Source organism: Capsicum annuum, chromosome 4, assembly GCF_002878395.1.
Source record: "Capsicum annuum cultivar UCD-10X-F1 chromosome 4, UCD10Xv1.1, whole genome shotgun sequence".
Taxonomy (NCBI): domain Eukaryota; kingdom Viridiplantae; phylum Streptophyta; class Magnoliopsida; order Solanales; family Solanaceae; genus Capsicum; species Capsicum annuum.
The window spans coordinates 121,333,889-121,346,349 of NC_061114.1; the positions used below are offsets into that span (position 1 = coordinate 121,333,889).

Sequence of the window (12,461 nt, forward strand, 5' to 3'; positions counted from 1 at the left end):
AATATTATTTTTATTTATCGACATTGTTAAAAAATATTCAATGTAGATTGTCCCTAACTTCTGATCTTGGTCGTGTTGTAAATAAAAATGATTATTTAACCGTTACTTGTCACTGAATGAATAGTAATTTTGTGATGCAAAAACGTATTTTTGCTTTTTTATATGATGAAGATCGTAAACATACTGGAGATTTTATTGCTGATTCTATCGTTAAAGTTGCCGAATTTTATGGTATCAAAAATAAAATCTTATGTATTGCTTTTGACAACAAGACTGCTATAAAAAAAATAAAAATCTAAGTTATCTCCGTCGTTGCCTGAAATTTTTCATATTAAGTGTGCATGTCATATATATAATTTAATTGTAAAAGATGGTCTTGAATTTTTTGAGATTTATATTGAAAAAATTCGTCTTGCTGTTAGTTTTATTCAAGGAAATAATTGTAGATCGAGAATTAGAGAATTTAAAGTTAAATGTCAAGAAAATGAACTTACACCGATATTGATGCCCGAGGAAATTGATATTAGATGGAATTCTACGTATGATTTTTTAAAAACTTATTATAAATATAGAGTTCCTATTACACTACCCTTTAACCAACATTGCGGTTCATTTATTGATTCTGCTGATTGCATGCTACATGATTTTGATTGGATTGTAATTAATGATTTTGTTAAGTTTTTTTAAAAAAAATTATGTAGATACGGTTGAATTTTTTAGTGCTTATTATCCTACTGTTTGTAATATTTTAGAATATATAGCCGATATTTCTGATTTGCTCAAAGAAATAAAAATAAAGAAGGTTATAAAGAAGTTGTTGGTGCCATGTTTACTAAATTTAAAAAATATTTTTTTCTGATTCCTCCTATTTACTTGGTTGGTGCTATGCTAAATCCGTGCATGAAATATAATACTATGTGTCACTTTAGTACTATTATTTATGCTAACTTAGAAATAAATACTAACAATGATTCTGAACAAATACAACCTGATTTGTGGACAGCTATGAGTGATGTGAATGAATACATAGAAAATTTATATAATTACTGATTTATTTGATTTAGCTGTACCTACAAATATCACTCCAACTGTCGCTCCTCATCCTCCCGAGGAGCCATCATCTTCTAAAAGGCCTGCACATAATGATTTTCTTGATTTCTTTTATGATTTACTTTGTTGGAACAGTGTTGATGAGAGAGCTTACACATCAACTTATCGAGAAGAGGTGAAATATTATCTTCAATCGCCGCCAGAGGATCGCAGACGACAGATCAACACGTTGGATTGGTGGAGGAGTAATGAAACACAATATCTTGTGCTTTCAAGATTAGCTAGAGATATCTTGAATGTTCCAATGTCAACCATTGCATCAGAGAGCGCCTTTAGTCAGGGACGATAACAGCTTGGAGACAGCTGATACCCATTGAAAAGCAATGCAATAAATGTTCTAGTTTGCCTCAAAGATTGGATTAGAGCGGAAAAAAGAAACCAAGGAATGAAACCGGAGCCGAATGACGAGCTGAAACTTGAAGAAATTATGTCTTCACGGGAGAACTCAGCAGAATCAAATCCAATGCATGGTTTTGCTCCCGTTGACTTCGACTATCCTATGCAAGTTCCCGTTAATATTAACATGAATGAGTTGAAAAAAATGATGCATAATTTGTAAATTTTTCATTCATGTAATTTATAAATTTTGGATTATTTCGCAATCAATAAAATTCTCCAAATTCATTCACTCCTTATTCCTTACTTTGTAATTTTTTTCATTTAATGATTTAAATTGAATTTCTATTTTAAATTAAAAACTTACTTCTAATATATTATTAATTTACTACCAAATATTATTAATTTATTATATTAAGTAGCATATGTTTTGTATATTTGTGTATATATTTAACGTATACATGTGTATATGTTTTATAAATTAGTATATATATATATATATATATATATATATATATATATATTGTAATGTATATTTTATTTAAAATAGTACATATACATTGAATGATGCGTATACATGTGCATATATCTTCAATAGATGTGTATATTTAACGTATACATACGTATATGTTTTATAAATTAGTATATAACTATATATATATATATATATATATATATATGTATGTATGTATGTATGTACATTGTAATGTATATATATTGTAGTATATTTTATTTAAAGTAGTATATATACATTGAATGGTGCATATATATGTGTATATATCTTCTATAGATGTGTATATTTAACATATACATGTGTATATATTTTATAAATTAGTATATAACTATATATATACATCGTAATGTATATATATTGTAGTATATTTTATTTAAAGTAGTACATATAAATTGAATGGTGCGTATACATGTGTATCTATCTTCAATAGATGTGTATATTTAACGTATACATGTGTATATGTTTTATAAATTAGTATATAACAATGTGTGTGTATATATATATATATATATATATATATATTTGTAATGTATATATATTGTAGTATATTTTATTTAAAGTATTGCATATATATTGAACGGTGCGTAGATGTGTGTGTATATCTTCTATAGACGTGTATATTTAACGTATACATGTGTATATGTTGTATAAATTAGTATATAACTCTCTCTCTCTATATATATATATATATTGTAGTATATTTTATTTAAAGTAGTACATATATATTGAATGGTGTGTATATATGTGTATATATCTTCTATAGATGTGTATATTTAACGTATACATGTGTAAATATTTTATAAATTAGTATATATATATATATATATATATATATATTGTAATGTATATATATTGTAGTATATTTTATTTAAAGTAGTACATATACATTAAATGGTGTGTATATATGTGTATATTTAACGTATACATGCGTATATATTTTATAAATTAGTATATAACTATATATATATATTGTAATGTATATATGTATTGTAGTATATTTTATTTAAAGTACTACATATACATTGAATGGTGTGTATACATGTGTATATATATTCAATAGATGTGTATATTTAATGTATACATGTGTATATGTTTTATAAATTAGTATATAACTATATAACTATATATATATTGTATTGTATATATATTATATTATATTTTATTTAAAGTAGTACATATATATTGAATAATGCTTATATATATGTATATATATCTTCTATAGACGTGTATATTTAACGTATACATATGCATATGTTTTATAAATTAGTATATAACTATATATATATATATATTTTAGTATATTTTATTTAAACTTTAAAGTAGTACATATATATTGAATGATGCGTATATATGTGTAATTATGTATATGTGTATATATTTTTTAAATTCTAATGTAGTATATACTATATATATAGTGTGTATATATTGTTTAACGTATTTATAATGTACATAGGTGAGTATATTGAAAAAAAGTTTTGTTTTTATATTTTGACTGATTTTGACCGATTTTTTAATCAGGTTTGAACGGATTTCGATAGATTTGACCGAATTGAATTAAGCGAGCCGAGTTAGGATTATTTTTATAAATTTTACTGTTCAGCCTAAATCGACTCAATCCACTTGACTCCAATCCGAACTCAGCCCGGACCACAACTCAGTTATTTTTTATGGGCCGATTTCGGGTTGACTCGACCAGACCAACTTGGCAGCCTTACATTGATCTGTCAACATCTCCTATTTCCCAAAACACAAAATGACAATCGGCTTTCTCCCTTCTCTCCTTCACCTCTCTCTTTCACACACCCAAAATTGAAGAACTTTAAACCTTGCCCTGTCGTGGCTCAGTCGCTAGGGCCGAGAATCTCCTATTGTACATCGTCCAGCTGGTGAAACCAAAACAATCAGCAAAAATAGATCCAAAATGGTGCTACGGCCCATCAATGGCTTTGAAACATAATATTTGGAGGAGATTTTTTTATTTGATATTCAAATTTCATCCTTCCTCTTTCACATTTTCCATTTTAAGTTTTCAAATCCGGATTTTCAAGTTTGGATTTGCACCTATAAATGGAGTTATCGCTATTTCCGTGAGGGGCAGGTTGATAAATTGGAGTGAGTGCAAGATAAAGAGCAAAAATTTGAAGGGTTTAGGTTCGCAGAAGGCAGACAGAGGTCTAAAGGAGTAGGAGAGGTTAAAATGAAAAAAACCTAGAGAACAAGGTCTAGAAGTGGAAAATAAAGTTTGTTTGAAGACAAAAGGAAGACAAAAAAGGGGGAAAATAGAGTAAAATAAGAGTGAAAATAAGGTTGAAAGTGTGAAAAACTAGTGAAAAATGGTTGGGAAATTGAAAAAAAGAGTAATTGTGAAGATTCAGGAGAAGGAAGACGTTAGCGAATACTCTTGAAAATCCATCATCTATGTTACAAATTTTTTATCTTTCTTCTCCAATTTTGATCTAAGTTTAAGTTTTCGGGTTTGAGTCCATCGCAGGAAAATACTTTGACGTCGGAGCCCTCGTTTGCTGCTCATAACAAGGTAAACTACCTGACTATTTGTTTTTTCTTTCAATTTTTGTTCCATACGTCTGAAGGTTAATGTCCTTGCCTTATGTAAACTTGACTTGGATTGGTCTTGTATGAATTTTTTATATTGTTAGAATGCTTTATCTCCTTACTTTTACTATTTTTTGTCTCCTGTATCAAGCATTATAACGAAGTTTGTTTCAAATTTTTTGTTGTAAAACAGTCATCTCCTTATGATAAAGATGGAGAGTTGAAATTTGAAGTTGTTATTTTAATTAGCTGGTTAAACCTTGTTTATATTTTTGCATGTAATTGATTCATTGGCGTATGTGATGTTTGGTATGTAACCAGAAGTAAAAAAGGAACAATAAGGTCGCATTTGGTATTGCTTGGTGCATGTCTAGGTTCGAATCTTGTCTATAGTTTCTGGGTTTGATCATTTACATTCTCCTAGTCATGTAAAAAAAAATCATTTTCTTACTGATTCATATCTCCCTGCGTGGTTACATCTATTAGTTTGGGGTTTTTTTGTTCTTGCTCACTTCTACTTAATAAATAAGTTCATATGGTTTTCCTTTATCTAGATCAGACATAGAAATTTTCAACCTCTCCTTGGGTATGTGTTGAATAGATAGCCCATCAAACTCTTTGATTCGTGAGACTAATAAAGGAAAGTGGACTTGTCTATAGTATGAAGTTGCTAACCCAATGAATCCCCGAGGATCTCTTAAATCACGAACAAGTGTGACTAGGCAGGGAGGGGACGAAGATAGCTTGATTTGAATAATTATTGTCTGCTCTCTTTAAAACAGTTTTTTCTTTTGAAAATACTAGTTTAGTATTAATTTCCTTAATTTTAGAGCCTCTATAGTAAAAAGGATATTCAGGTTTCATATAGTCTTCTAATCCTATTTTCCTTTCCTGTTTTCCTGTGGTAATAGCAAAGACATGATTTCAATTCGTTGAATACTTTATCCTAATTTCAGTTTTTTTTACGCTACGAGAATTGGATTGCAAATCATATTTCAACATCGAATGAAGTCCCTTTTTCTCTAGGAGAAAAACATCTAATAGTATTCCTCAAAAAATAAACCTGTGTTTGCTCTTTCCTTATTTTGCTAAAGTCCCTTATTTGATGGACCTTGTTGAAGTGAAAGTAACAAAAATACAGTTCAAGTCTTTAATTATTTGAATGCAAAACGAGTTAGTTCGTTGAAACCCATGTTATTCAAATTCCTTTGCAACAATATGAGTTATGGTGGGATACATTGTTCCCTGTAACAATATGAAAATAATTGTATGTCTTGAGTTCATGATTCATACTCTACAATCTTTACGTCATGTTTTATTTATTTATTGAAACTTAAATTTGTCTCTAATCCGGATTATATTTTCTTACATGTGAACCCTGTAGTTAGAGTTCCAATAGAACTCTCTTTGATCCAAATATCGGGTCAACCGCTACTAGGATCCCAGGGTCTTGGAGTCGTGAAAAAATAGAAGCTCGAGCTCCATTAGGAGCCTGGTATCTCTTTTAGCCTTTCTCCTTAATATTCTTTACTTATTATCCATGTAATGTTAAGTAGTTCTTCATACTTGGAATAATATTTAAGTATTCTTATTTTTTAAATTGTTTAGAACGTTATTATTCAATTATTGTATTTACATTGTTTTAACATTTGCCAATTACCCTTTAAAACAGGTTAACTTTCTCACATTTTTGCAAATAACGTGATTAGCTAACTCATAAATAGATATTTTTGATATGGTTAGAAAATTTGATATTAGGCTAATTTTCCTCTCTAAAACTAATTATTTGCCTCAAAACCCTTTTTTCAAATAATATTGGACCCGTAACATCGCACTTTTACTAAAAATGGCAGAAGAGTTTCAACATTATTGTGGAGTGATTACAAGTTGCTAAATTCAATTTTTTATCTTAAAAAGTAATCACCAACTTCGATTTATTTTAAGGGAAAAATACATATGTTAACATACTTAAGTATTTAATTACAAAAAATAGCAACACTTTTTCCTAATTACATTATGTAGCATTATTTTAAGTGGTTCCTATTTTTTTGCCGCCTAAACTTTTTACTGTGATAAAATCTCCCTTTTCACTCCTCCTTTATCTTTCCTTAATTTAAATTTCCTTTTCCTATTTTTCCGCAATTAACCATCACTCTCTCCTCAATCTTATTGCATTTTGCACGATCTGTGATAAGGATTTACTTCCCATATTTCAGGTAATTATTAATGGGCAAAATCGCATTTTGCATGTGAGCGTTTTATATTTTTTTGCCTACTTTAATTCATCGAAAATTTAATTTTCAAGGATTTTGTGTTTTAATGGATGAACACACTGCAAAAACACCTATAAATAGGGGTACAAGGAATATGAAATTAGTGTATGATGCACCATCTTTTAGTCTTGGGTTAACTCAAGAAGATTTAGTTACTGTTGTTTCAAATCCTTTATAGTTGACGAAATCTGGTAGATCGAAAGAGATTAGGTCGAAGTTTCGCAACGACGAAGTGAAGATGAAGGCCTTCTCCAAAGGAGCAAAAAACTAAAAAACGGTACGAGGAGAAAAGGAAATCTAAAGAAATTAAAGACGATGTGGACAAATCTTATGATGAATATGAAGAAGAAAGTGAGAAAGAGGTATTTTTTTTTTTTGTAAATTTATTATTTTTTTCGTGTTCAAGTAATTATGTATTTTCTGTTATGATGATATTTAGGAATTATGTGAAAATATATTATTGAATTAACTATTCATGAATAGTATTTGGATATATATTTTTATAGTATAAGTGATATGTATTTTTAGTATAGTTGATATGTATTTTTAGTACAGGTGAATAATTTTGACCTATATGTATTTTTAGTGTAGTTGATATGCATTCTTGAGTATTTGTATTTTTCAGTGTTTGTTGTATTTTATATATGGCTAAAATATATATGCATGTTATTTTAGTTTAACTACCATAACAGTCTATTGTCTATATGTATTTTTAGTACATTTGATATGTATTTTTCAGTGTTGGTTGCGGTTATGATTTGATCAATATACATATGCATTTTAAGCATCTGAAATATATACGCATGTTATATATTTTTTTGTTTGATTGAATTTTATTTACAGATTAAGAATTGGTAGTTTTACTTTGTATAGGTGATGCGGGACGAAATATTCCTTGTTAGAAAACTTCCAAGATTTGCACCGCACATGTGCTCGTACAGTGACAATGATATTTATGAAAGCATACGTGCAATATTAAACAAGGAACAATTTAAAAACTTTTGTGAGAATAACATTTTTGGTTATTTTATGAAGAAGAAGCAGTGTATAGTGTAAGCACAGTTATGCAGATGCGTTATGACGCTTGAGGTGAAGGGTAGTTCTTCTTCTGGGATTATGATCTGTGCTAATGGCACCTCTCTTAGTTTTACTCCCATAGAATTTGCTATCATAATTGGATTGAATTGTGTGTCTAATAGGTATGACTTTATTTTCGATGAGGGTGTACCAAATAGGATGATTGAAAAGTATTTTAATGGGGCAGAAATTATACAGAAAAGACAATTATTTTTAGTATTCACGGAGAAAGTATGGAGGGAGAACAATGATGAGGATGCTGAGAAATTTGTAATTTTATATTTCCTACATTCATTTGTGTTGTCTAACATTGACACTGTTGTTATACCCCGTCTTCATTTTGATTTGGTAGATAGTGGTAGATATAAAGATTTTTCATGGGGTTCTTTATCTTTTGAAGATCTGGCTAGAAGTTTGGACAACCGGCTGAAAGTTGGGGGCAAATTTATCTGATTCAGGGAATGTCACTGGCTATTCAAGTGTGGCTATATAAGTGTTGTTCAAATATCCCACCAAAGATTGCATTGAAGGTTGAGAATTGGATTCCTCGATTATTAAATTGGAAGACGATTGCACCTCGTCTACGGTATGAGTTTTTGATGAATGCTATGTTCAAGGACAATGACAAGGTTTGTTATGAACAAATATATATGCATTGATATGTATTTTATTGTATACATATATTCTTTTTCATTTTCAATTGTTGTTTCAATTGTTTGATATATTCTTTAACATATTATTTAACATATTCGTAGGTTGTATTTAAGAACATAGTGCCAACTGAAATGGAACTGGCAAAGTTTGAAATACCACAGAAGAATGTAACTGAAGATGAACGTTCAGTTGATTCTGACGATGACTTCCAGGATCCACCACCAAAGAAGATCAACAAACGTTCAAAGAAGAAACAGAAGATGGATTCATCAATCCTAGTAGCGAAGAAACCTTCAGGGAAAAAGCAAGTCAATATTGTTGACGCGCATACCCAAACAAGGACTCCACCTCATCGTGCTGCCAAGGCTGCTGTAATGAAGACACCAGTATTCAAGCCAATTCCAACACAACAGGCTTCTTCTTCAAAAAAGAAGGAAGGAAAGCAAACAACTAGGATTATTTTTCCTCAGGTACAGTCAAAGGCAGATAGTCATGTAGCAGAAGTTGCTCTGTCAAAGCATGAGAGACATGTTAAGAAAGAAACATTTATTTCCAAGAAAGTTTTTGATGCATTCCGCGAAGAGGTAATTTTTTTTGTCAAATGTTTGTTTTACATTTAAAAATATGTGTTTACTGAATTTGTATGAATACAGGTTCGTCAAGAGTTTAAAGAAGTTCGTGAAGAGTTTACTCGAATTCGTCAATTAGTAAAGAAAAAGTTTAAAAAAATGGTCAAAGTAATTGAACATGGCAAGGTAAAATTTTTATTATTATATAATATCCACAGTAGTAAAAAATACATATGCAGATAATATGAAAAAATACATATGCAGTATATTGCTAAAAATACATATGAAGTTTATACAAAAAATACATTTGATTTGATATAAAAAATACATATGAAATGTAATACAAACTGCATATGCAGTGTGGCAAGAAATGTATTTTGATAAATACATATCCATAGTTTATAAAAAAATACATATGCAGTATATTGCTAAAAATACATATGTAGTTTATTCAAAAAATACATATGAGTTGATTTTCAAAAAATACAAATGAAATGTATTACAAAATACATATGAAATGTATTACAAAATACATATGCAGTGTGTCAAGAAATGTATTTTTCAACACTGTATTTTTAGTGGGTTGGTATATACATATTAAGTGAAATCAAATAATAGTAGTTTATTCAAATTATACTTGTAGCAACAACGTGAAGATACAGAGGTTGAAGCACAACAGATGGATTATGCTGGCGTCGAAACATCACCACAACAATTCAGTCCTACTGTTGATCAGAATTTGGATGAGAATCAGGATGGTACAAAGGTAAAAAATAACTAAAATATGATTATTCTTTTGAGTGCGCAAATGTAATTCTTTTTTTTGTGCAGTTATATGTTATTTTATATATAGTCCTATATAAACATATACAACTAAATTTTTGTTTGAAGTTGGTTTAATTTTTTTTGTTTGTTTGCAAGGAGTGTACTGATTTGCATCCAGATAAAACAAACATTGAAATTGATTCTCAACATTTAATCCCTGATGAGCTTCTCCAAAGTATAAATTTGGATTATAATCTTTCTGAGAAGATTGTTCATCACGATGATCGAGTATGTATAATGAATTGAACTTCAGTTTATGTGATGTAAAAATCATAACAATCCATAAGACAATTATATAATTTCTTTTATTTCTATTGCAGATCACTGATGAGAAATTGGATGATACAAAATTGTCTGATTCGCAGTTTACAATCCCAGATGAGTTGTTACCAAGTCTTAATGCATACTAAAGAGAAAGCATCACGGCACATCCATTGGCAACTTCTGAAGAAGAACAAATTGATGAACATTTTAATGATAAAAAGTTCGAATCTGTTGTTCAAGATCATTGTCAGGTATGTATTATGAATATATCTGAGGCTATGTGGATTATTTTTGACATAAAAAAATAAACTGTTTTCCATTTTTGAAGGAAAACAAAGAGAACGTTGGATCGAGCTTTAAAGCAGATATACATGGAGAGGTTGATCTTGGTACGAAGGAGTAGATTGTGACAACTCTTAAAATATAAGAATTAACCACTGATGAACAAAGGGATGAAACAGTTTTGCCTGATTCACAAGACACAATCCCTGATGACTTGCTTCCTAGTTTGAATGTATACAGTAGTAAAAGCATCATTGTTCATCCCTCTGCTAATCGTGAACTTCAAACTCCTATTCCTAAGTTAAGGATTAGGCGATCATCCAAATTCAAAGAGTCACCTTACACGATGAAATTTGGCTCAGCTGTCGGTAAGTATAATTAGTTATATATTTAGTTTACAATGTAACATGTTATGCAAATACTTTTTAATAATTACCTTTTTGTATTATGTAAATATATAGAGAGCTCGGAAGGACACATACATATATTCCCACAGAAACATCCATTTGTTTATCAGCCGATTGATGGAATTGTGGATACGAAGATTGTCAACAAGTTCATGGATTGAATTTCTGAAGACCTTCTCAAAGTTCATGCTAAAAGGTATTTCTATTGAACTGTTTTAAGTTTTTTTTTTTTTTTAAATTACATTATGTTCTCATGATTTAACATATACTGACTAACAAAAAAAAAACAGGAAGGAAAATGCGGATCATAACAAAAGGGGGAAATCAACCATTCCAATAATGCATTTCGAAATTGAGACTATTGAAGATAAAAACTGATTTTACACAATGAGATTCCCTGATCAGTCATGGACCGACTCGATTAGTATATTTTTTCTTACAATATTTTTTTTTACATTTATAGCACTAATTAAACTATACATTATGGTAGTAAATTCATATGCAGGTGGAAATAAGTATTTTTCTATGTAATTTTTTATTATATAAGAAAGGATGTGATGCACCTTAACTTACATATGTGTTTTTATATTACATACACATGCTAAATTTAGTATACAAATAGTTTGAATTATCTAAAATTTGTGTTCTTACTTACTGCAGCATATTGATGTTTGCTTCTACTACTTGAGGAAGAAGTCGAAGTATGACCCCAACAGGTCTTACAAATTCAGCACGGTAGATTGCAACTTTATGAATATAATTAGATCTGTTCATGATGTTTATTCTACGGATGCTGAAAATCTTACTGCGGGAGGACATGTGGCACATCTTAATGAATACATAAATGGATTCCGTATGCATACTGTTGTGCCATGGCATACAGTGGAAGACATTTATATTCCAGTAAATATAAAGGAAAAATATCATTGGGTGCTAGCAATTTTATCTTTCTCAGAGAGGTGCATATTCCTATATGATTTATATGAATCATCTGGTCATTATTCGACTGTTCTTGATGTCATTGAGAAATTAGTTGCGATTATCCTATTGTGTCTCGAACATTGTGATTTCTACGTTAAGAAAGGAATTCATCTTGAAAATCATCCAAGATACAAAGACAAAGACTCCTCAGATATATTTGATGTGTTATTTCAAGAGAGTTTGCCTCAACAACCGAGCGGAAGCTTGTAAGTTATTTAATTTACATATAACAAAATTGTATGTTTGTAAAATATATATTAAAGGACATATGCGTTCCTTTTTATTATTTTTGTAGAGATTGTGGTGTCTATATGGTTATATATGCGGAGTGTCTTTCTTATGGTCACAAAATTCTTGTGAATGAGTTCGACCCCAATGCACTCCATACAAGACATGCTGCACTTTTGTGAGATTATGGGACCAGAAAGCAAGACGTAAATGCTCATAGTTATGTAGAAGCACCTTTGAGGCCTCCAAGACAAAGTAGAATAACTAGTGTGACTGAAGTTTTTGATGTATGATGAATGATGGATTGATTACTTTATATAGTTTAGACGCTGGTTTATGTATGTAGGTATTGATTATACAAACTAATTTTGATGTTTTGAAGTGGTTC

The 12,461-nt window shown here is 29.7% G+C and overlaps 1 protein-coding gene across 7 annotated transcripts; it reads left to right on the top strand.

The window, feature by feature from the left end:
- The first annotated feature begins 3,584 nt into the window (after positions 1-3,584).
- Positions 3,585-12,128, top strand: LOC107868018 (uncharacterized protein PF3D7_1120000). Of its 7 annotated transcripts, XR_001673530.2 has the most exons (13): positions 3,699-4,496; positions 5,898-6,008; positions 6,965-7,148; positions 8,264-8,492; positions 8,619-9,101; positions 9,171-9,272; positions 9,730-9,852; positions 10,008-10,139; positions 10,232-10,426; positions 10,504-10,825; positions 10,919-11,060; positions 11,155-11,288; positions 11,525-11,818. XR_001673530.2 is itself a non-coding variant. In XM_016714562.2 (9 exons), exons 4-9 carry the CDS (start codon positions 8,325-8,327, stop codon positions 10,319-10,321), a joined length of 1,098 nt encoding a protein of 365 aa, XP_016570048.1. In that variant the 5' UTR covers positions 3,699-4,496; positions 5,898-6,008; positions 6,965-7,148; positions 8,264-8,324; the 3' UTR covers positions 10,322-10,427. The 7 variants fall into 7 exon arrangements, 1 of the variants encoding a protein (XP_016570048.1); XR_001673529.2 differs by lacking the exon at positions 11,525-11,818 and having other exon boundaries at positions 3,585-4,496; positions 11,155-11,502; XR_001673535.2 differs by lacking the exon at positions 11,525-11,818 and having other exon boundaries at positions 3,698-4,496; positions 8,730-9,101; positions 11,155-11,502.
- The last annotated feature ends 333 nt before the right edge of the window (positions 12,129-12,461 follow it).

Excerpts from the sequence above, each read along its gene's own strand:
- LOC107868018 (XM_016714562.2), top strand. The coding sequence starts at position 8,325 with ATGTCACTGGCTATTCAAGTGTGGCTATATAAGTGTTGTTCAAATATC. Across the intron at positions 8,493-8,618 it reads TGTTCAAGGACAATGACAAG|GTTGTATTTAAGAACATAGT; the intron begins GTTTGTTATGAA and ends ACATATTCGTAG. Across the intron at positions 10,140-10,231 it reads TTGTTCATCACGATGATCGA|ATCACTGATGAGAAATTGGA; the intron begins GTATGTATAATG and ends TTTCTATTGCAG.